This window comes from Cuculus canorus, chromosome 1 (genome assembly GCF_017976375.1).
Source record: "Cuculus canorus isolate bCucCan1 chromosome 1, bCucCan1.pri, whole genome shotgun sequence".
In the NCBI taxonomy this organism is placed as follows: domain Eukaryota; kingdom Metazoa; phylum Chordata; class Aves; order Cuculiformes; family Cuculidae; genus Cuculus; species Cuculus canorus.
Window position 1 is genome coordinate 27,985,645 of NC_071401.1, and position 25,747 is coordinate 28,011,391.

Below are 25,747 nucleotides of genomic sequence, written 5' to 3' on the forward strand. Positions count from 1 at the left end.
GTGCACTTAGCCTGGTGCAGTTTTACAGGAGACTACCTTCAAACCCCACTTTCTCTCTTTCTTAAGACAGCCACAGGAGCGAGAGGACAGCAGAAATCTGATGTCTGAGTCATGATCCCACCTGAGCTGTGTGGATGTGGAGCGAACACACAGTCTGTATGTGAGGGCTGGGAATATAAAAACCAGGCAAACAAATTGCCTTTGCAATTAGTACTTCTGCAACAGCTTTTCTTGGTCCAGTGCTGGTATTCACAATTCAACGTGGTTATTAAGTCACTATGGAAGACTGGGAAGAGCAAAAATAGGACGATGTAGTGGGCAGAAGGACTCCAAAAGATATATCTGTTTAAAAGACAGTTATGTTCCAGAACACTTGTCAAGAAGGGAACTCACCCTTAATAGAAGATTTATTAAATATATGGTCCAGTGGCTAGAAGCTGGAGTTCAACCAACTCTGATTATGTACACTGAAAACATTTTTACAACAGGTAGCAGTCAATGGAATAATTTGCCAAGAGCTGTGGTGGGATTTCCCAGAAGTGGTGATTTCTTGTTGTTCCTAAAAGAAGATTTCTGCTTCAAACATAAATTAACTAAGGGAAGTCCTACAGTTTCTGCTACCCGAGAGGTCAAGCAAGACGACAATAGTCTCCTCTGGCCTTGTAACCTATAAATAGATTAGAGTCCCAGCAGAAAAAAAAAATACCCTTATCTTGGGCTTTCCCAAAATACTGTGAAAAAAACAAAAGGAAAGCAGAAAGATCAGAAATAATCACTTTGCAATAGTTGTGCCTAATTCAGTATTTCTACTTAAGAGACCAAAACATGTGGTCTTATTCCAGACTGTCTTTTAAGCTCTTCCTTCTTGCTGTAAGAGCACAACCATACCAAATACACCCATTTTCAGAGCTAATCAGCATTTGATAATTACAACAAAGGTTGGGTTTAGAGTTGGCGGGAGTTTTGTTATTCTCATTTAATGGGTGGATCAAACCAGAATATCTTTGCAGTGTAAGGACACACCTAAAACTCACCATCTGATGCAAAGTGAAACTCGGGGGAATTACGCCACACATACCACTGAGTCTGGCTGAAAGAACAGACTTTTCTCATAGTGTCAAATACTGTTATATTTAGGCAACGTTTGAAAAGAATTCTACCTACATTAAGTGATTCCATTACATAGCCACAGTACACAGCATCAGGCACACACTTATTCTGTGCAACTAAGCTGCCTTTATTGTTCTTTGCAAAAAGTGTGCCTCACACAGTATGTATCCTCCTGCAAACGTTTTGGTTAAAAGAAAATAACAAGTCCTGTCTTTGCCTTTCTGAGAATGTCCTACATGTAGGAAGCAAGAGACACAATAGCACCGATTTATTTCACTGTTGACATAAAAAAATACAGTGAAACAGCATTTAGATTATATCAGTCCCCTCCTCTACTTACTCCCCTGAGATCATTTTTATGATCATTCATCACAATTTAAGTGAAACCCTCTGAGTACACAAAATACTTTGAGCAAAACGAAACAATGCCAAACGTCCAAACACTCTGAGCCCTTTTGCTCAGAGCAGAGGGACTAGATTCATAAAAGTGCTGCAACTATTCCAGCAACACTGGCCCATTTTACTTGAAGTTGCTGTTCATTGTTGCTGCCAGGATGGCAGAGCAGGTTTTAATGTACTCTTTCATCCATGGGAATTTGAAGTCATGGCATTCATAGTCCAATGGGAAAGTGGGATACTAAAGATCCTACTCAGTCCTTGGTTTGGAGCAGGAATATGAAGTAGGGTGGTTTCTGTCAGGTCTTCCTCTCATGAATGTGTGCTAACTAGCAGTCTATGGGGTTTTTGGACTCTGAGGTTTCCTCACTCAAGTTTTTTGGTGGTGTTTTTTTTTTTTTAAATATTTGAATAATACTTCAATTCTTAACTCCAAATTAAAATGACTCTCAAGCCTACTGGCCAAGACAAGTACCTGGGAGGTATGACACTCTGGATTCTGCTCCAGAAATTATTTAAGGATTTCCTTAAAATGAAAAGGAATGTTGCCAACACACATGCCCAGAATATCTTCTTAGCGTGAGTACTTGCAGCTCATTCTTGGGAGAATAAAGTGATAGCTGATATCTTCCCTACAGAGGAAGACACTAAACTAGAGTGTCTTGCATTTCACGTGAATGTCTGAAGCACTGGGAATTAGGATGAAATGGGAACACGAGAACAGGAGAAGCAATGTAATCATCAGATTTGTGAATCTAACTCAGAAAAAAAACAATACTGGAGAGGGGGGTCCCTCCCAAAGGAAACAATGGTTTCATATCAAATCCAAAAATAATTTTGAATCAGTCATTCCTGCCTTTTCAGTGCGTATTTTAGAAGAACTGTCCAGTTGCAAATTAAAGTCTTCCAGTCTTGAGGAAGCAGAAACATCTACTGTCGACAACCGGCTCCTGCTGTCTCCCACTACTGTCCTCATGAATTCAGTGGCAATGCTTCCACTACTTTTACCAGCACAGTCAGGCCTTTTAGAGAAACTGTAAAAGTTCTGTTGGAAGAACTGATCATCAAAGAGTTTAACTTATCGACATGCAACCAGTAGTGATTACTAATGACACACTTCTAAAGATTTCCACATACAGATATACACATACACACCTTTTGGAGAAAAAAAAAAATGTTTGCACTTCAGAAATATGGTTCAGATTAGATCCAAACTTCCATAGCCTGGATATCATATTCCTGAAGACAAACACAAAGGAGAAACAGAAAAGATGCAGATTCCTGAGCAGCCTTCTCTTCCTGTCAGAGGTATAAAAAGGCCAGTGTTTTCAAATGAAAAACATAATCATCATTTAAGACTGCTTCATAAAAAACAAGCACTTTTTTAATAGACCTCTGTTACAAACCTCTTGTTTGAAGGACTCCGTAACTGGGCAGCCCTGGCAAAATGAGATAACGTTCATGGATCGTTCTGCAGCTTTCCTCTCTCCAATAAGCCTCCTTCAATACAGTCAAGAGATTTTTTTGCTGGTAGAACCAGCGGAAACAGGACTGGCCCATGACATTTCACAACAGTGTGATGTACTACCATGATACCGCATGCCTGTAAATATGTCACTCCACTTTTCTGCCCAACAGCTGGCTCTCAGTATGATATCAGATATGATTTCTGTTGTCTTTCAGCTGGGAAAACACATTTGAAAACACCTTTCCAGTACTAGCACAGGGATATATGCTTGGCTTGGACTCAGACCGGCCCCATGAAACTGGTGCTTGCATAGATGTCTGTAGCTTTGTGATTCTTGCTGGGATGGGTCACAGGCTATTCTGCAACAGAACCAGGGCACTCTAATTGCATTTGCTTCTGCCTTTTAATTTAAAATCAAACCTGTCTTGTACCCCCCGTTGGATACAAAATGAGAAAGCAGAAATATGAGGTACTTTAAAAACCTGCCCCATGGAACCAGAACATTTTGATGTGTGAAGATTTTAAAGTGGTCCAAGATTCAAGAAGGGAAAAAACCCAACAGAACAGTCTATTTAAGAAAATTTTTTAATTTTTATTACTTCCTAGTAGTCATTTTTCCATGTGTATGTTTAAATTCTAAACCAGCTATACAATTTACCCTATAGATTTCTTAATAGAAAAAAAAGTCAAGTAAAAGTCTTGGCAAAGAAAAGCTCAAGAAGGTACCATCATTCTAAATAGGCTGTATCGCTATTGCTTAATTAAGATAACGAAATGTTCAGGTTTGGAGCAATGAAGGCTAGGAGCTTACACTTGGCATTTCCTTTCCGGTTTTGTTCTCTCTGCAGAAGACATGCCCCCTTGTGGGGAGAGCTTCAGGCCCATAAACCACTGGTCTCCCTTGACAGGTCTCGGTATCAGGCAAAAGAAACCGTTTTTACAAACCAGCTTTTGCTTCTGAATTTCTCACTTTTCAGTCCTTTCTTCAATGCGTGATGCTTGGCATACCTCGCATAGATCTCTTCTGTGAGTTGTGGGGAGGATAAGAAAAGCTGCAAGCCATAAGGCTCCCGAAGAGTTGATACTAGATGGCTAACACAGTAAGAACAGCGTGGAACCTTCAGCTGTGTCACATACATTAGTTTTAGCACCTTCATGAAATGGGGAAAAACTGCCCTAAAGAAAGTACTGCATAAAAGTTTGCTCATGACAAGGATAAGAGGACAGAATTCCCTGGATCTAAATGAGCAACCTATGAACCAAAAGCATCATCACCATAGGGATCTCTGCATGGAACTCGTTATTGGCAGGCTCTTAACCCTTGAACAAGATATGGTAACACTGAAATAGTCCTGAAGATATTTTTCAGGCTCTTTAAAGCCTCTTTCTCCTTTTTTTTTTGTAATATGAATTTGATCGTTACAACCACAATGTGGTTACATTTATGTTGTCCTTGCCCATACCTTGAATAAATTTTGTTTGTTGATTAAAACTGGTCATTTCAAAATGCCAAAAATTTAAGCGATGTGGATTGTAACCATCCACTTACTATTATTACCACAACAGATCTTCAAGTAATGTAACAACTCCACTGGAGTTATGAAAGATTAGACTATCCAATTGCATTCAGTGTGAACAGAGGGTGAGGAAATACCAAACAACACGATACTTTGTGACTACTAAACACACAATGATGATCTTCTTCCTTCCTTCAATATTGAAAACATACTAATTTTCACATACGAGATAAAAGCAAAAGAGCTGTCTCTCCAAAGCAGGTAACCGGCTGGTGAAACGAACAAATGATCTTTCATTAGAAATACAAGATGAAAACCAAGCACATTAAAGCACACAGTCTGGTAGAGTGACAGAAGGCCACTCTACTCTGCTACATAAAGAGAGGACAGAGAAAGGGCACCCAAAGTGCAACATAATGAGACAGGAAGGAAGATGGCAAGGAAAGAGAAGGGAGGAAGCCTGTGCTAACAATGCTTCTATCTGAGATATTAGCATAAGACATGACAAAATAAAGACTTTGTTTTCTAGATTCACATAACATATGTTAACTTCTCCTGCAGCACATTCTGTCTGTCTCTAAGTATAAGAATCCCAAGATCCTCTCTTGGAAAACCGTTTATCACTTCGCAGAGGAGGGGTTACTTTATACTGTTTTTTTCCTTATACCTCAGTACACACCAAAGTCACTTTTCTTATCGCTACGGATACATCTGTCTGCTTTGTTGCCCTAGACATAAACAAACTGAAATTGGAGTATGCAGCAACCTGTCTTCTGGGTGCCAACCCTCATGGCAGACTCTACAGGGATATTCTCTCCACTTTCACTTATGTGGAATCTTCACCTGACTTGTCTTGAAATGAGATACTACAGAGCGCATCAAATAAAACTTGAAACGTGAGCTACCAGGCTTGAGACAATTAACACACTTCTGACTTAGTGATTCCTATTTCCTTTCAGTTCCATGTAAACAGGATTCAGCACTCAAAATACCTGAGAACTGTAAAGCATTGCAATGTTCACTGCTGTCGCAGTTGACTAACAAAATAAAAATTTTAAAGGTTGTTGGAAGGTTTCTGCGCTCTGCTCTCATGTTCAGTTGTTGGGTAACTAATGGTGCACAAACCACATTAACTTTGTGTCAGAAATAAATTTGGGTAGAATCTCAAGCCTTCTACTGAATCATCTCTGCAAAGGTGGCCCATCTTCTCAGCAAGCAGCAGCCTGGAGAAAGCAAAAGAAGACATGCTGCATCACTTGAGGACAACATGATAACAAAGGTATACTAATAATGAATATTATTTAATTATAAATTTATAAATTATTATTAAAATGATGTTTAATAATAATTAAACACAGCAGTTATTACTTACCTTTCTTTGGCTAACAGAACAGACATCCCCACCAGCTTGGCAAACTCATCAGCTGTGAGAGAACCCTTTTCAGATACCTGTCAAAAACCAAACACACAAGTCAACCAACTCTGGCATTAAGAGAACAATGAAGTTTTCTCAGCTACTGAATGAGGTCTAGCCTTGTGAAGTGATAAATTGGTAGCAAATCTCTTGTGAAGACAACTAGTTTGGCTTTTTAAAAAAGTACAAATCATCATGAGCATTTCTCTTTAAAGCTTGGGAAAACTGCCAAGTATAAAAGAGGAACACAGAATAGAGGTAAATCTATAAAAACATGATGTAGTACTCCTTTCAGATTTTTTTAAAAGATGTCTTGGGGCAAAATAAGTGGAAAAATGACAATAGCTCACAGGCTGCAATCTACCATAGCTATCAGTATTCACACAGCCCAGCTGCACTGATTGATTCTGCAAACAATGAAGCCCAAACAAGGAAATAAAAGGCAGCAGTTCAGGACAGGTCATTGATTGATAAAAAACTCAAAATGGACTAAGTATTTTTCTGTAAATGTAAGAAAATAAATTGAAAGGATTAACATATATTGAAAGACTTAAGCATTTTGATATTGATAATTTAGGATGGGATCTTCTAGGCAGCTATATAGACTACTCTTACCTAAAAATGTTTTTGCTGAGAGCAAGCTATGGTAAAAAACATGCAAAATGCACTGAATAGTCTACCTCACGTATCAAGTGAGAAGGTGTCTGTGACAGTTCTGCTTTTTGACTGCCCAAGTTGATGTTTAATTTTGTATACACCGAATTACCCTTTACTTAACAGCAAAACAAAAAATTATAATCCACTGAAAAAGACACAGGAAAATGCATCAAATTGTGGGATAGAAGGACTTTGAAGAGTCCAGAAGTAGGAAGGTTTACCAAACGGAGCCATTTATACTATCTTTTTTCCCTGATGGAGCTACCATAATTCTATATGCGCCACTCTTCAACTAAGCACTCTTCACAGGAGCAAACTCGGTACAAGATGTTAAGCGCAATGCACTATTTCATGAAATAAACCAAAACCAAGCGACTGCCTATATCAACATTTAAGAGCTACTCTCACTGCCTTTAAGCACATTGTGTAAAGTGTTTGAAGTCCACTTCTGTTAAATTAAGTGCTTAATGCAAGCCATGAATTTCATCCTAGAGCACAAAAGATTGAGAGGAAAGCTGAAGTTTGAAGAGAGATGGAAAAGTGATTTATTCCTTAAGGAGAAAGCAGTGACTTAGGCCGCATCTTGAATACCGTGTTCAGTTTTGGGCCTCTCACTACAAGGACACTGAGGCACTGAAGCATGTCCAGAGAAGGACAGTGAAGCTGAACAAGGATCTGGAGCACAAGTCTTACATGGAGCAGCTGAGGGAACTGGGGTTGTGTAGTCTGGAGAAAAGGAGGCTTAGGGAACCCCTCATCACTCTCTACGACTACCTGAAAGGAGCTTGTAGTGAGGTGGGTGCTGGTGTCTTCTCCCAGATAACAAGCAATAGGACAACAGGAAACGCCCTCAAGTTTTGCCATGGGAGGTTTAGATTGGACATTAGGAACAATTTCTTCACTAAAAGGGTTATCAAGCACCGGAACAGGTGGCCCAGGGACAACATCATCCCTAAAGATATTTAGAAGAGATGCAGACGTGGCACTTAGGGACGGGGTTTATTCCCCACAAAGCACTCTGAAGATGAAAAGTGCTGTTTAAGCGTTACTATTAGAAGATTTGAAAGTGGAATATTTCGCATTTCAAAACTTGGAAAGGAAATCCTGTACCTCAAGTTTTTATACCTAATGTGTTTAAATTTCCTCAGCACGGTCAGAACACTGAAGGAAATGAAATACACTTACTGTCTCCAAAGCAGAAGCTACCATTTCCTCTTCGTTGTGAGACTGGAGTTCAATCACCATCACACCACTGTCAAATATCCGAAGCCTGAAATCAAAAGAGAGAGTCAAAGCAACTAAAAACCCTGCGCACATAACCTATGGTCACATTTTTAATGCACCACACCTATTACCACATTACAAAACAGAAAATAAAAAGGGTCTGTAAAATGAACTTAATATTAAAAGCACCTTCAAAATCTGAAAACTCTGACAAGAGCAGAGCATATGTCTGGGCTCAGTTAAAGACTTTGACGAGTCTGAAAGAACTGTATTGGAACTGAGAAGAGTATTTGTTTTCCTAGCAAAGTGAATCATGGTTAAAAATTAATAATTTAATGCAGAGTGAATGTTGGTGCACAGAGCAGCATCCCGTTAGTAAAGCATGACTTTGTTTAAAACAAAAAAAAAATCTACTGCAGGTAAAATATGAAGTCATCCAAGCACCTTGGTCTGATCTGCAAGTGCCGTGTTTTATAAATACATCTGTAAAGCTCTCACCTGAGTGGTAATTTCAGTGACTCCAACATCTTACAAGCATTTACTAAATCTTCTGGTGACAGCAGCTATTAAAATAGTAAAACACATATATTCACAGCTTGCATTTTGAGTGTACGGCATAACACCAAAACAAACAGTTATAATAACTATAGCAGTAAAATACACCAGGCTATATGACATTGTTAATTTTCTTCCTTTCTATTGTCCAGTCTATTTTCTTGGCTACTATGATCCTTTCTGTTCCCATACTACAGGTCTGTAATAATCATTCTTGCTCTATTTACAGAAAGAATTGATGCATTTTGTAGAATAAAACATTCACCATTCTTTAGTGTTCTCTGTCCTTTCATTTTTCTTTACAGGCAAGGATGGATTTTCCCCTTTATATGGTATTACAAAAAGCAGCACATATTATGACAACTTATAAAGCATACATAAACATTACATGGAAAAAAGAGAAAGGAAAAAGGTAAAAGTCCCTGATTTTAATAAAGAGCTGATCACTTCATGCTGTTAGACAGGTAGAGTGAGCAACTGGTAGGGAATACTTCTATCCTTTTTCTTGAATTACCTTATCGCTGAAGTACATTTTATAAAATATTTAATAAAACCATTTTCTCACCTCTAATCCTCGTGCACGATTTACCAGACAGTATGCTTCCGTAAGTGACATGATCCCACCTCGCTCCTATGTTAAGCACAAGACTGGTAAGAGAAATAGCATTAATCTAGTAAACACAGTATCTCAAATTACTGACTGATTAAACAGGTAAAACAGAGGCACTAAATGAGGGGCTTTAATTAAAAAAAAATACCAAGGCAATATCACATATTTCTAGCATGAGAGGTAAGTTCTTAGGTTTTATGTTTCTCTAAGCTTTTAAAATGCAAACCACTGATACTATGTCCACAGACTGTCCATTACTTTGATTTTAAAGCAGAGAATAAATTACAGGAAGAAGGAATTTCAATATATTAAATCTATCAGTTAGATTTAATATCAATCTACCATTGCCACTCTTCAGACACACTCAGTTTTCCATTCTGATCACAGCAGGCAGCACTCAGCTTTCATAAAAATACTGTAATATGTATGCTTTTTAGTGTACACATAGCATTATCAGTTCCAACATGCAATACAACTTTTTGGAGACAATCCTGAATTCTGCAATAGCTTCAGATAAATGAAAAAATAAGATATTACCAAGGGAGGGGAATCTATGTAAGAACTCTGCTATATTTGCAAAATTTAAAGCAGTTGCTGCTTCTAAGTCAGTGTTGTTTCACTCTTTAAAAACACAATATTCCGTGGCAAGGGTTGAATATAGGACTGTTCAAATAGAACAAAGACTGCTAATGCGATTTTCTAAATATCACTGCTATTTCACAAATCAGAAGTTGACATTGACTCCAAAGAAAAATTCTTACTTATATTTAAATTTTCCTATTCAGAAAGAGGATGTATATTCCTTCATAAACGTTGAATAGCTGTGCTGCTAAATCCGAGACTTTAAAGAGGCACAGCAACACAGCCAAAACACATGTACAACACCATACAGAAAATGCTGGTGTATAATTAGGTACTTTACCTCTAAGGGTGTCTGCAGCATCCCAGCTAGTTGCTTTGCCAGTTGCATGTGGTAATGTGTTCCAGATCCATATGTTTCCCTAGTAACTGGATTAGCTATACCCATACTCAGTAGATAGGACTTGAACCTAATAGTCTAAACAAATGAACAAATAAATTTAAAAGTACATCAGCTAGTGAATTAGTGCTTTTTTTAAAAAGTCTTTGATTTTATTACTCTGAGGCAGTTTTGGTGAATAAATTCATTCAGTTTACTACCAATGGAATTGACTACCAAGTCAATTACTAACAAAGAAAAGGCAAGACTAATTACTTTCTATTTTTGACCAGCAGAGGTCAAAAATTCAAAAATTTACACAAAAGCAGTAAAATCTTTGCTTTTAAGCAAGAATCAAAAGAAACGCTAACAGCAAACAAGAAAGTCATTTTATGTAGTAACAGAACATGAAAAACACAACCATGAAGTGTTCTTTATTAACGTTACATGTATTAAACAGATAGCTTTTCGCTTTGCATAGTAACATTTATGTTGACTTTAAAAAAAAAATGAATTTACCTCATCCTCAGTGATATCACCTTGTTTTTCTTTAATCTTATTAGCTATTGACTTTGATAACTCCACCATTTCCTTAGCCTACAAGAAAGACACATAGGTAAGTCAACTTCCAGCTCAAAAGAGAAGACATGCTTAAAACTGAGAAAACAAGCATAAGCCTATTTGCATAAGTAACACATGCCATACCTTCTCCATTAGTTTGCTAAGATCCTCAAAAGCCTGAAATGAAAAGCAGACGTTGCAGATCAGTATAATTAAAGCATTGAGCTTCACGGATACAGCGAGCTGCCATTGTCCACCTATCAAAACTATTCATAAGAGCTGCTATCCCTTCAGATTATTGCGTTACAATGTGAGATATTATATATAATTGGTTGATATATCTGTTTTATATCAGGTCTTAAAATCAAAATTATACAATCTGTAAACAACGAAGGATGAAGAGAGGAATCAACATATCTTAATTTAAGTTTCAAACACATAGAACAATGGTGCTACCACAATATAAAAAAAAAGTTTAAAAAAATGAATTAAATAAGGCCCATGTGACAAATGATCATATTTAAGTAAATTAAGATATAAACCACACAAAAATCATCCTCTGAAAACTCTAGTTGTTGGACCTAAAAACCAACATCCCTGCTAGGGCAAAGGAAAAAAAATATTCGTACAAACCAATTTTTTTCTATTTTAAGAAACCCTTTATTTTGTTTCCACAAAAGTTATGAAATAAACTGGACATCCATCATAGGACCACAATTATATCAAGTCTATTAAGCTTAGTAAACTGCTACAGTCTCAAACGTATCAACTCACAAAGGGCTTAAATAAAATATACTTAAAGCTGAAGGTAGATTGAAATTCAAAAGTTTTAGTAATGATAACAAACTAGCAACTATATTACTGCAACTGTATTGAAAAGCAACTCTCATTTCTCCCCTCCTCAGCAACACATATTCAGCCCTTTCACTCGCTTCTCTCAAATACATGACAGCAGCTTGCCCAGGTGGTCAATCTTTTCAAACAACGTTTTTTGAACAACTGGTGTGACAAAAATTCTTGAACCTTTTCAGCTACGGCTTGCTTAAGAGCAGCACCCAACCCCTCCAGCCACAAGTAGTGAAGGTTGTTCAGTTACAGAATGTCAAATAACCAGAGATATGTCTTGCCTACATCCTCTAGCCCTGACTTCTGTGTGATTCCTAGCTTATCTGACTAATTCTTCACTAGATGCATTTTAGCAGAATTTATGCAGGAAGACCCGATATTTCCCAGCTACATTTAGGCATCTGACTTAGAAGCTCATTGATCTGAGATTCAACATGCAAAAAAGAGAAAGAGATGACTCCAGGAAGGGATAGGGTTTGCTTTTCATCAGAATCACTCCTAATGATGCCACTGTTTCTCCACTGACTGGAGAAGTCTAGCCTCTTAATACTTGGTACCTATATTAGGTATCCAAAATTAAGTGGAACAAAGCTGGGTTCAAGGGCAGAAAAGAAAATACACCACCATATAACAATAATTACCACTATCAGAACAAAAGCTTATCTTTTGAATATTTCTTACTTCCTAAACTGCCAAATTCAATAATTTACAATAGATTTCCCAATCTCTAGTGTAAATCAAAGTCTTTTGACTGTATATGATACCAACAAAAAGTTCTCTATCAAAGCTTTTTCTAACTTATTTCTAATCTCTATAACCTACATGAAAACATTGTTCATCAAAGAGCCCTTGATTTAGCTAAATAAACAGCATGCTGTGTCTAACTCCTCCTCTGCCTGACTCACCAAGGGCAGGCCTGGAAACAAAGGGGAATGTGCACACACCTAACAGGAACTTCCGCAGATAAACAAAAGCCTAAAGAACTGGATTCTTATCAGCAGCCAACAGCAGATGCAGGAAGCCTTTTCCTGGAAGCCAGGGCACCATTTTTTAAATTAAGTAATTTATAACATTTAAAGGTGGAGGAAAGCAGGATTTCACAAGCCATGGTTTTCCTCTGTTCTTACAAGATATATAAATGGATTTCTTTTACTCTCTGACAAAGCTACTAAAGGAAAAAATAACCAGACAATACCTTTTGAACTATATACAGAACTTCATTCATTACATTCTTCATAAATGCAAAAGAAAAGGTTTAATGCTACCAGTATCTAAAACAGCACAGGGCCTGCAAAAGTACTATGATTTTCTTATGTATCAGAGCAGTGAAGGCCTTTTTTTACTGTGGCACGCTGAATCCCATAAAGCTTTGCCATAGGAATGAATACGTTGCATATAGTTTATGAGTACTTCTGTATTAATCTCTACTACCAAGACAGAACCAGACTGGTTTTGATGATATTGTTCCCAGGTATACATGACGAAATCAACTGCCTCCGTTACTAATCAGTACTGACATCTGGAATTCAACCACTGTATGCTTTCTAGGGAAAAGGACAATCTCCATCTAGTCCAAGTATTTTGCACCTTGCTGAAGTCTGAACTGCACAGGATCATACTATGATTATAAGCCTAAACCTAACATTCTAAAAGTGAATATTTGTAAGATGAAAACCTAACTGCACTGCAGTTATGTGCAGACATTTAGATCAGCATATTCTTTCTGACTTCTATTGAAAACATAATTAGCCATTAAAAGAAGGAAAGAAACTTCAAACTTGTAACAGTATTCTTCTGCAGATGCCTATAAGTTCTGCTTCCCCTGATGAAGAGTTAGTGAACCCAGATTCCTAACCACAAAATGAATTTTATAAATATACACTGTCTATTTCAAAGAAAATTCTTGAAAGGAATTCTTTAAATGAAGTACCCTTACATATAGTAAAAAGTCAGCTAAACAAAGCGAGTAACAGTAAATAACACACTCTTGATCGATTCAGACTTCTCAACAAAAACAATACATAGTCTCAGCTGCCCCTAAAAGAAAGTGTGAATAAGTGTGAATAGATCAGACAGGTGGTTGACCTTGAAACTACACTAGTATTTACCTCGGAAATGTTTTTGTCAGTCTCTTTTCTTTTTTCCTCCAATTTCCTTTCGATCCCTACAATTCCTACAGCCCTTATTCTTCCTGCCTGCAAAAGAAAATAATGAAAAGAATCAAAATAGGAAATGCTGTTTTCTCATCCGCCCCACTGTGAAAAAACTTAAATCAGAAGATATGAAACTTTTCCCCAAAGAGCTGATAAAAGGCATACAATATTACATATATTTCTTGAAGACATTTTTAAACCAGTGTCAGAAAATAAACAAGTGTAAAGTATGTATGAATCTGCTGTTGTATACGGATAATAAGATTACTATATTGAAGTTATTAACATGAAGATCTTAATAGCCTGACCCAGGCTAAGCATTCCAGTTCATCTCAATTAAAGTTCCCAAGTCCATGTGAACATGTTTACTAGAGATGTGGACATCCGTAAGTGTAATAAACATGATTATCTTAAGAAACATAGCCTGAAGAAACACAGCCGCAGAAACACAATGCAAAGTGCAGTCTAATTAATCTTGCTGAGCAGTATCAGTATGCAGGCAACGGTGAATCTTTCATTTGCCAAATGTGTTCTAGAAAGGCTGGTACCTAAGGGGCAGTGGTGCCAGCCCTCAAATCTCTGACTGCAAAAGCTTAGCATTGGTGTTAACGATATGCTGTCTGTGTGTTCAGAACAGGAGGTAAGGTAATTTCATTACGTGAGTCCTGACATGGGGTACAGATGCAACTATGTTTATAGGTACTACATTTACAAAAGAGAACATGCGTGATTTGATACTGAACAATGTTTAAATAATCATGTTTCATTCACGGTACTATGCGTTCAATATATTCATATATTCAACCTATTCAAATACAGAAACTAAATCCACATGTTTATCAGAGTTTATAACTTAGAAGTATGCAGATAGATAAGAAGGCAATTTAACATATGACAAAGAGATTCTCCATAACAACTGTCCACTTAGAACACAGATTTAAATCAAACATACACTTATATAGGTTCCAAAGAGTTATATAAAAGTTATATGTTATTTATTTGATTTCCAGCTCCAAATAAAGAACAGAAATCACAACTAGCACCAAAAATCCTTCAGCTTCATTAGATCACTCATGTGGAATGAAAGTATATTCAAATATTTATATACATAAATATTTCATATACATGTATTTAATATTTCTTATACATACAGATATTCAAATATTTATATGCATATATAACTATCTGCGTAACTATAGGTACGTGTGTGTCCAGCTCAGTGCCGGGGAAAGTCATGGAACAGGTGATTTTGAGTGCTATCATGAAGTACATGCAAGAGAACCGGGTGATCAGGCCCAGTCAACACGGGTTCACGAAAGGCAGGTCTTGCCAAACTAACCTGATCGCCTTCTATGACAAAGTGACTCAACTACTGGATGGGGGAAAGGCTGTGGATGTAGTCTTCTTGGACTTCAGTAAAGCCTTTGACACAGTTTCTCACAGTATTCTGCTTCAGAAACTGTCAGCCTCTGGCCTGGACAGGCGCACACTCTCCTGGGTTGAAAACTGGTTGGATGGTCGGGCCCAGAGAGTGGTGGTCAATGGAGTTAACTCCAGCTGGAGGCCAGTTACAAGTGGGGTTCCTCAGGGCTCGGTAGTGGGTCCAGCTCTGTTCAGTGTCTTTATCAATGACCTGGATGAAGGCATTGAGTGCACCCTTAGCAAGTTTGCAGATGACACTAAGCTGAGCGGAAGCGTGGATCTCCTGGAGGGTAGGGAGGCTCTGCAAAGGGATCTGAACAGGCTGGACTGCTGGGCTGAGATCAATGGCATGAGGTTTAACAAGGCCAAATGCCAGGTCCTGCACTTGGGGCATAACGACCCTATGCAGTGCTACAGACTAGAAGAAGTCTGGCTAGAAAGCTGCCTGGAGAAGGACCTGGTGGTGTTGGTTGACACCCGACTGAACATGAGCCAGCAGTGTGCCCAGGTTGCCAAGAAGGCCAATGGCATCTTGGCTTGTATCAGAAATGGTGTGACCAGCAGGTCCAGGGAGGTTATTCTCCCTCTGTACTCGGCACTGGCGAGACCGCACCTTGAGTACTGTGTTCAGTTCTGGGCCCCTCACCACAAGAGGGACGTTGAGGCTCTGAAGCGTGTCCAGAGAAGAGCAATGAAGCTGGTGAGGGGGCTGGAGAACAAGTCTTATGAGGAGCGGCTGAGAGAGCTGGGGTTGTTTAGCCTGGAGAAGAGGAGGCTGAGGGGAGACCTTATAGCTCTCTACAACTACCTGAAAGGAGGTTGTGGAGAGGAGGGAGCTGGCCTTTTCTCCCAAGTGACAGGGGACAGGACAAGGGGCAATGGCCTCAAGCTCTGCCAGAGGAGGTTCAGGCTGGACATCAGGAAAAACTCTTTCATGGAAAGGGCCATTGGGCACTGGAATAGGCTGCCCGGGGAGGTGGTTGAGTCACCTTCCCTGGAGGTGTTTAAGGGACGGGTGGGTGAGGTGCTAAGGGGTATGGTTTAGGGAGTATTAGGAATGGTTGGACTTGACCCAGTGGGTCCCTTCCAACCTAGTCATTCTATGATTCTATGAAAAAAAAGAACTTATTATAAACTATTTAAGTTTAAACACACGCAAGGAAGAGGCCACAGTGTTCTCTATCAGGTTAAAACTGCAAAGGAGAAGCTAATTTATGCCACTGAAAAAAACAAGCAAAGTAAATCTGAATTATTCCTACATGTGCCTGCAGTGTTGCTTAGAAAGGCATGTCAGATGCAGCATATCGGGGCAGTGAGAATTGGAACAATATTACATACAGATTCTGCACTTAAACTAAACAAAATGACATGCAACATTCAGCAGGATCAGAAGAGCTGCACATACCCGTGGGTCTTTGTTAACTTGAATGGTCTGACCAGTAGGCATGTTCTCCCATCTCCTTTGTGTGATTTCTTCTGATAATCGCCTATAGAACTGCAAATATTAGAATGACAACAGATGTTTCATAAAATGTGCAGATTACCTCTGGGTCTTTTGAGCATCTTGGTAATAGATGAAACTTCACTATAAGACAAAGCACAGTAACATCTACACATCCACAGTACAATATCCATTACCTGCAAATTCTTAATAACCAGTCTTCAAAAATATACACAACGGAGGAGCCATATAGTTACTAGTTAAAACCTGTATGAGTACTTCTATTGTAAAATGTCTTTTTCAAATATCCAAAATGTTCCAAAACATGTCAAAGTTGACAATGTCAAGGTTTGCACAAAGGTATGCTTTTAAAAGGAAGGAAAGTTGATCAATCCAGTTATTGATCTGTTAATTCAATAGTATAAACACAATCAAGTAGACCAAGTGCACTTATTTGTTTCTTGCTAGTACCAGAAACTGGCATTAGCTAATTAGTTATCAGTAAGAGTATCCCACTGACCAAACTCCAGAAGGGAAATCCATTCATTTTATGGTTGCTCAATGTTCAAAGGAAAGCATTCTGAAGTCATGAAGAAAACATCTGGAGTGTAACTGATACGCTAAGTAACCAGTAAGCATAGTAAGTGTGATTCTCAGAGATGAACACGAATGTTAAAATAAATCAGGTTACGATTAAGCAAAGCTTCTATACAATTATAACTAGTCATAAATCCACACTCATCTTAAGCTGAAAACCGCTTACAAAGAAACAAAAGTGAGTCTGATTACATACATACATTTGTGTGACATATCACAGAATCACAGAATCACCAGGTTGGAAAGGACCCACTGGATCATCGAGTCCAACCATTCCTAACACTCCCTAAACCATGTCCCTCAGCATTTCATCCACCCGTTCCTTAAACACCTCCAGGGAAGGTGACTCGACCACCTCCCTGGGCAGCCTGTTCCAGTATATAACTAATTCAAGTTGAAAATCTGATTTCCTGCAGTTAACGGGTACAGCTTTTTTATTTTTCAAAGTTAAAAGTTCTCAGTTTTTTTCAAGAGCGGCTATTATACTGTGAAATTTCTTTACCGAGTGCAATTTCTTGGGTTTTAGGATAAGCTTTGTTTTAAAAATAATTACATTTTTTTAGAATGCTCAAAGTCTTTGAGGTTTGGTGTAAATGAAAAAAGAATTATGAAAAATAAGATGAAATAAAGCTCTGAGGCAACAAAAATTTCAGCAATAAAATTAGACAGAATTAGAAAGATGACTAGAAATAAGTTGTTTGATTCCTGTTCTGTAGAGGGTTAGCTACAAGGAAACATCTTTTACTCTGTTGGACATCTAACAGATTTCAGAGACTTCATTTTGGAAAATCCTGTCTTTAATTTAAAAGATTAAAAAATAAAGTATGAGATTATATTAAAAACTACTAAAATAAGGACAAAGCCTAATAACACCTCCTGACATTTTCTGAACTCTATTTGCATCATTTAACCGAAAGGCTTATAGTGTTTGTCTTCAAAGAGGCTGTATTGAAAATACTCCACCTCAAAAGTAAACACGGAAAGATCATAGAAAATTATCACTAACACAGCAAGAGGAGACAGGCATATTGAAAGATCTGATGTGCTGGGTTTGCATCGTACAAAACTTACCTCAATCTGCCCATGTTCTTTGAAAGAAAGTTTGATGTAGGAATATTTGCTGCTTTGGAGTGGACCAGGCTCTTTGTTTGAAGAAGCAGGATGAAGATGAACCACTATTTTGGCACTAAGAAAATGTTAAAGGAAAGAGAAGAGACAGCTTTCTGTATTATCGAAAAAAATATTTCTAAAATCAAAGCTAACCATTTAATCAAAATCCAAACTCACATAAGAGCTAAAGTACATCAAATAATGCTTTATATTTGTGCATCAACATCCAAGTATTCTGACACAATAATACTATAGATCTTGCATAAAAAATTACTATAACCTCTGCAACAGCAACATTTCACAGATCTAAAACATACCTACCATTCATTAATTCTTAAGAAATAAACACAAAATATTTTAACACTTAGAGCAGTAAGTTTTAAAAAATCTTTTGGTTAAGATATAAACTAATTATCAAATACTCATTTGATTTGGCTTTTGACTTGCAATAACTAATGCCAAAATACACAATCTTTGTCACAGGAAAGGTCTCAATATTATGTTTAACCTATCCCACTTGTATATGTCACCTGTGAACACTGTATGTGAATTTGTCCAAAACCAACATTCAAAGGTAACATACATGGAAATAACAGCCTAAAATGACACCACCAAAACAAACCTAGAGATAGCATTATTTTAGGAACATAACAGGCTGCTATCACAGTATGACTCCTGAGTTCACCATTCCCACTCCATTTTACCAATATTTTCTTCCACGGGTCTTTATTTACTTGACTCCTCCAGCATTAGTGAATTACCTGATTTCCTCTGGACAGCCCCATTACCTTACCCATCTGACTGTAGGCTGCAAACAGATGTCAACTACAAATGTATTTCCCAAGTTCGTATTTTTTTCTCTTGTGAAACTTCTTTGTAAACATACCATGCTGAACTAGTTATTCAAGTGAGTGGGAACATCGTAGCTCCTTCTAACCATTGCTAGCATTTCCATACTCATAATCAATCATATGGTCATGAAAAGTTGTGTGATACAGATCTGGCAATGTTTCTATCCCCAACCAGGTCTGTGGCATAAAAGACTAAAATTAGCTTTCAAATTTAGATCCAGCTAAATCACGGTCATCATTTATGACTGACTAATCAAATGAAAACGGTAAGCTAGAAAACGCACTTGTTTCATGATTACAAGACAGTCATTTAACAAATCACATCAAACACTGCTTTGTCATGACTCTCCAACACATTTGATTTCAAGTGAGGATTGAGCATCCTTGTCTGTCAATCTGGAAACTTGGATTGCAAATGGAGTCTATCAAGAATTAATCTAAAAACTTGCATACCTTACATAACACACATGAGCAAACTATCCATCTGAAAAAGACAATGACTATCACCTTACCTTTTTCCTATCCCAGCTGATTGCTCTTCAATAAAGACAATCTGAGACAGAGGTACAGCAATGCAGCACTCCTAGAATAATCAACACACACACAAGTGAAATTAAAGCCATATCCTGACTATTCATTCTTTAAAACCAAGTGCTGTCTTTCTCCACTTTACAAAGAGCATGAATTTCTAAAGGTGCTGCCTGACGCACTCCATATGAAATACGATGGTAACAATAAAAATGATCTATTAAAAAGAAACTTAAATAGAAAACAATGTTTAAACTGAGTTCTAGACAATCAATAAAAACAAATTTAAGTGTCAATGTGTCAACTTAGAATCATAGAATAGCCTGAGCTGGAAGGGACCTTAAAGATCATCCAGTTCCAAGACCCCTGCCATGGGCAGGGACAGCTCCCACCAGACCAGGCTGGCAAGGCCTCATCCAATCTGGCCTTGAACACCTACACAGATGCGGCAGCCGTAACTTCCCTGGGCAACCTGTGCCAGTGCCTCCTCACGCTCACAGTGAAAAAATTCTTCTTTATATCTAGTCTAAATCTGCCCCTCTCCAGTTTATACCCGTTGCCCCTAGTCCTATCACCACAAGACAAGACTTCAGACACTTCACGCTAGATTTGTAGGATGACTTGGGAATTTAACAAGTGTTTAGTATTAACCTCAAAATTTAAACACTAAAATTTCCATACTGCAATAGTGCCTGTTGCAGTACACGTCTGTCTCTCAAAAAGAGATGCTGATGAAGAAATAAGAAGTGATTAACACAGACTGTTTAGCACAGATTAATTATTATATGCTGATTGTGCCAAAAAAAAAAAGTTTATTTATAAGAATACCTCATGGTCTGGACAATCAGCCCCTGATCTGTTTAAAAGTCATCCCACCCTGGGGACCAGCTGTCAAAACATTTTGGAAAAATTATACTAAAAGTAGTTTTGCTGTTCCTGCAAACAATCCCAAAAGAGAAAATATATTGCTTTGCCAAATTAAGAACATCCTTGGTGACCTTACTTTCAGAAGGCTCCTAATGGCTCCTAGCTTTGGAGCAAGGAGGTGATATTTGGTAAGAAATGGCCTTCAGGTGCAAGAGGTGCTTCAGCTATCCTTGTGCAAAACTAGTCTAGTGGAACATAATTCACCTTTGAAAAGTTGTCATCTGAACATGCTCTGTTTAAACTTTAGCTTTCAGGGCTAAGTTTCTAAAAGATTGTGCCCAAAACAAGCACAATCCAACCAGGAGGACTTCTCCTTCAGCTGCAGCTGCAAAGTGGTACACATTGTCACAGACTATGCTTAGAGCTTTGCATGCTTTTGTAGCCTTTCTCACCCATTTCTAGCCTAGATCTCAGGCTGCGGCTGACAATACATGGCATTCAGCAGCAGTATTTCTGTTTGTTTGGCATTGTAGTTCTGACAATGCCACTTACCCTCTGAGTCAATTCTCCATAGCAGTACAGACAAATGTTCCACCTTACTGAAAACGTGGCTCAATGTAGGAACAAGCAGTTGGAAGAGTAAGACCAGTACAAAATAATGCTACCACCAAATGCACCCTATTGTCACGGTCTAGGTCTACATGCTAGGAGCAGAAGACAGGGAAAATTGGACTTGAAAACAACAAAGAAGAAAAGGTCTTGCTAGAGAAGTAACACAGGCGAGCAGTTCATATTATGATTTGCCTGATACGTTCAAATTAAGCCTCAAACCCAACGTTTCTAGTGCATAATACCAGATTCCTTCCTTCCCTATCTTTGCGCTGCAGAAAAGGAAAATTTATATAATTCATTCCAATCCCTCATCTCCACAAGATTATTTTATTAAAGCAGAATTGGGTGGAAGAACATTCCTGCACATAATTTTCTTTCCACAGTGAGTCAAAAAATGAACTATATTTGTAAAAGAAAACACACACAAGGGAAACCGGGACCAGTGCTGTTTAATATTTTCATTGATTATACAGACAGCGAGATCGGGTGCACCCTCAGCAAGTTGCAGACAGCACAGAGCTGAGTGATGCAGTTGTCACATCAGAAGGATAGGATGTCATCCAGAGGGACCTGGACAAGCTGGAGAAGCGGGCCTGTGTGAACCTCATGAGGTGGTGAGTCACTGGCACAGGCTGCCTAGGGAAGCTGTGAATATCTCCTACTTGGAAGTGTTCAAGGCCAGTTTGGATGGGGCCTTGAGCAGCCTGGTCTGGTGGGAGCTATTCCTGCCCATGGTAGGGGGGTTGGAACTAGATGATCCTTAAGGTCCCTTCCAACACAAGCCATTCTATGTGTCTATGAAACAAAAATGTCCTCTCTATCTGCAGTCTTTTCATTGTGAGCTACCTGTTGTTTCTTATGGAATTTACTATTTAATGTCATTAAAAAGACAAAAAGTGGGACTTACATGATTCTTCTGATCCCTCCAGATTAATCTGTGTGTGCTAAGCAGTAATACTCCACTATCAAATTTCACCTAAACAGGAAAAATAAAATACATCATCAACAAATTTAATCAGTGAGTTGCATAAGTACTCATCTTGAAACATGAAAGATTACCACAGCATAGCAATCAGGTTCAACAAGCCAATATTTTGAGAACACTCTATTTTTTCAGAAAACACATTAAATGAAGTTTAGGAAACAACAGAGAAAATAAGTATAAAAGGATTAGATGAATACACACAAAATTCCCTTTTCAACTGTATAAACTTTCCCCCAGGAAATCCTGAAGGATCTTCCCTTCATATACTGTGCAAGATATATAAACATACCTAAATACATATTAAACATGGAGATTGGCTTTGGAACACTACTGGCTGAAGTAAAAAAGCAAAAGTTATGCAAAAAAAGTAAAAAGCAAACCTAATAAGATGCTACACAGTCTAAACTCTTCTAGCCTATCCCGCAGAAGTACTGCTTCTATCCATTTTCTGCATGGAAAGTTCTTTATCAGATAGCCATCGGTATTTAGAAGAATGTGTGCTAGCAAATTGCTTCCTACTTGTAAATCTTGAGGCACTTTTTTACAGCTTTTCATAATGGTTTGCACCTACTTTGGTGAGGAAAAATGAGAGAGATCAAGAGGTACTCCAGCCACAATGAACAGCAAGAATTGAGTAGGCTCAGGTGAGAGTCGAGGGCAAGAGGGTACCCCTTATAACCTGAGCTAAAGAGAACTTCACAGTAAGCAGGGTGAGTCCTGCGTTAATTGTACAGCATGCCCTGTACTTTCATGGCCAAAGAGCCCACCTTGCTGTGCGGAACAACATGGGACAGAGAGTGCTGAGTCCCTGACAGGGCAAGACAGTGGCAGCTCAAACAGCAACATCAAGTGCTGTGACACCAGCTACACAGGTCCTGTGGGGCTACCACCCTTCCCTTCACATGGCACACACTGTCCAAGGCTGTTCTTGGTGCCTCAAAAACTGTTGACACTCTTGAGAGCAAAGAGGCCCTGCAGAGAGATTTAGGCAAACTGGAGAAGCTGGCAAACGCCAACCACGTGAAGTTTAACAGGGACAAGTGTACGATTTTGCACCTGGGACATGGCAACCCTGGATGTCCATACAGACTGTGGAGTCAGAGCAATGAGAGCAGCCCTGCAGAAAGGGATCTGGAGGTTCTGGTCAACGTCATGTCGACCATGAGCCAACAGCATGCCCTGGCAGCCAAGAGGGCCAACCATGTGCTGGGATGCATCAAGTATGGCGCTGCCAGCCAGTCAAGGGAAGTGAGTGTATCATAGTATCATAGTATAGTTAGGGTTGGAAGGGACCTTAAAGATCATCTAGTTCCAAACCCCCTGCCATGGGCAGGGTCATCCCACTAAATCAGGCTGCCCAAGGCCCCATCCAACCTGGCCTTGAACACCTCCAGGGATGGGGCAGCCACAACCTCCTTGGGCAACCTGTGCCAGTGTCTCACCACTCTCATAGTGAAGAAATTCTTCCTAATGTCTAGCCTAAATCTGCCCCTCTCCAGTTTATAGCCATTCCCCCATAACCTACCCCCACAAGCCTTTATGAATAGCCCTTCTCCAGCTTTCCTGTAGCCCCCCTTCAGGTACTGGAAGGTCGTTATAAGATCTCCTCTGAGCCTTCTCTTCTCCAGGCTGAACAAGCCCAACTCTTTCAGCCTGTCCTCATACGGAAGGTGCTCCAACCCTCTGGTCATCTTTGTAGCCCTCCTCTGGACCCGTTCCAACAGCTCCATATCCTTCTTACGTTAAGTATTCCAAAACTGGACACAGTATTCCAGATGAGGTCTCACAAGAGAGGAATAGAGGGGCAGAATCACTTCCCTCGCCCTGCTGGCCACACTTCTTGTGATGCAGCCCAGGACACGGTTGGCCTTCTGGGCTGCGAGCGCACATTGCTGGCTCATGTCGAGCTTCTCATCAACCAGCACCCCCAAGTCCTTCTCTGCAGGGCTGCTCTCAAGCATGTCATCCCCCATCGTGTACTGAAAACAGGGATTGCCCCGACCCAGGTGCAGGAGCTTATTCTTGGCCTTGTTAAACCTCATGAGGTTCTCAGAGGCCCACTTCTCCAGCCTGTCCAGGTCCCTCTGGATGACATCCCATCCTTCCAGTGTGGCAACTACACCACTCAGCTTGGTGTCATCTGCAAACTTGCTCTACTACTTGCTCTACTGTCCTGCTTTACTCTGCGCTGGTGCTGCCCCACCTCAAGTATTTTGTGCAGTTTTAGGCATCACAGTATAGAAATGATATCAAGCTACTGGAGAATGTCCAGAGGAGGGGCACAAAGTTGGTGAAGGGTCTAGAGGGGAAGTCATATGAGGAATGGCTGAAGTCACTTGGTCTGTTCAGCCTGGAGTAGAGTGAGGGGGGGATCTCATAGCAGTTTATTGAATCATAAAATCATAGAATGGTTAGGGTTGGAAGGGACCTTAAAGATCACCCAGTTCCAAAACCCCTGCCACAGGCAGGGACACCTCCCACCAGATCAGGCTTCTCATAAGGGAAGAAGGAGGATCAGGCACTGATCTCTCTGGTGACCAATAGCAGGACCTGAAGAAATGGCAGGAACATCTGCCAGGGGAGGTTTAGCTTGGACATTAGGAAAAGGTTCTTCACCCAGAGGGTGGTGGAGCACTGGAACAGCTCCGGAGGGAAGTAGTCATGGTGTCAAGCATAATAATATTCAAGGAACGTTTGTGGTCTCAGTACAGGATGGGGCATGATGCGATTGAGAGCTGCCCTGCAGAAAAGACTTGGGGGTGCTGGTTGATGAGAAGCTCAACATGAGCCAGCAATGTGCGCTCGCAGCCCAGAAGGCCAACCATATCCTGGACTGCATCAAAAGAAGCGTGGCCAGCAGGGTGAGGGAAGTGATTCTGCCCCTCTATTCCTCTCTTGTGAGACCCCAACTGAAGTATTACATCCAGTTGTGGAATGCTCAACACAGGGATATGGAACTCTTGGAACGGGTCCAGAGGAGGGCTACAAAGATGATCAGAGGGCTGGAGAACCTCCCAGACAAGGATAGCCTGAGAGAGTTGGGGTTGTTGAGCCTGGAGAAGGCTCAGAGGAGACCTTATAGTGACGTTCTAGTACCTGAAAGGGGCTACAGGAAAGCTGAGGACGGACTGTTTATAAAGCCTTGTAGTGATAGGATGAGGGGCAATGGCTATAAATTGGAAGGGGGGCACATCTAGACTAGACGTAAGTAGGAAATTCTTCACGATGAGGTTGGTGAGACACTGGCACAGGTTGCCCAGGGAAGTTGCGGCTGCCCCATCCCTGGAGGTGTTCAAGGCCAGGCTGGATGCGGCCTTGGGCAGCCTGATCTGGTGGGAGGTGTCCCTGCCCATGGCAGGGGGGTTGAACTGGATGGGCTTTAAGGTCCCTTCCAACCCAAACCATTCCATGATCCTAAGCATTTGCACACCGCCCTCAGCCACCCGGGTGAGTGTCGGGGCTGTCCTGGGCAGCGGCAGCAGCTGCACTCGATCATCCCTGGGGGTCGCTTCCAGCTCGGGTCACTCTGATCCCGTAACACCTGGATCCCCGCCCCCCAGACCCCGCCGGAAACCTCCTCGCCCCGCCGGCCCGCTGCCCGCGCCCCTCACCTTCTCCTCCCCGTCGTGGAGGCGCACGCCGCGCTGCTGCACCACCAGCGTTTCCCCCACCTCCAGCAACCCGCTGGTCCACGAGAACCTGTCCATAGCGGGCGCGCAGCCCTCTCCCCGCCTGCCCCACAGCAAACTAGGCCGCCGCCGCCGCCGCCACTCCCCGCCCGAGCAGTTCCCATCCCCTGCTGCGCCGCTCCCCCTAGCGGTAGCCTGAGGCGCGGGCGCCATATTCCCGCCGCCATCTTGTGGGC

At 40.2% G+C, this 25,747-nt stretch overlaps 1 protein-coding gene across 1 annotated transcript; it reads right to left on the minus strand.

The window, feature by feature from the left end:
- Positions 1-2: 2 nt before the first annotated feature.
- Positions 3-25,681, minus strand: VPS36 (vacuolar protein sorting 36 homolog). Its single transcript, XM_054082110.1, has 14 exons — positions 25,494-25,681; positions 21,805-21,873; positions 19,403-19,473; positions 18,001-18,115; positions 16,297-16,386; positions 13,425-13,511; positions 10,615-10,647; positions 10,429-10,506; positions 9,874-10,008; positions 8,907-8,972; positions 8,285-8,349; positions 7,748-7,832; positions 5,864-5,940; positions 3-5,714 (listed from the first exon to the last, which is right to left on the minus strand). Exons 1-14 carry the CDS (start codon positions 25,587-25,589, stop codon positions 5,621-5,623), a joined length of 1,161 nt encoding a protein of 386 aa, XP_053938085.1. The 5' UTR covers positions 25,590-25,681; the 3' UTR covers positions 3-5,620.
- Between the last annotated feature and the right edge of the window lie 66 nt (positions 25,682-25,747).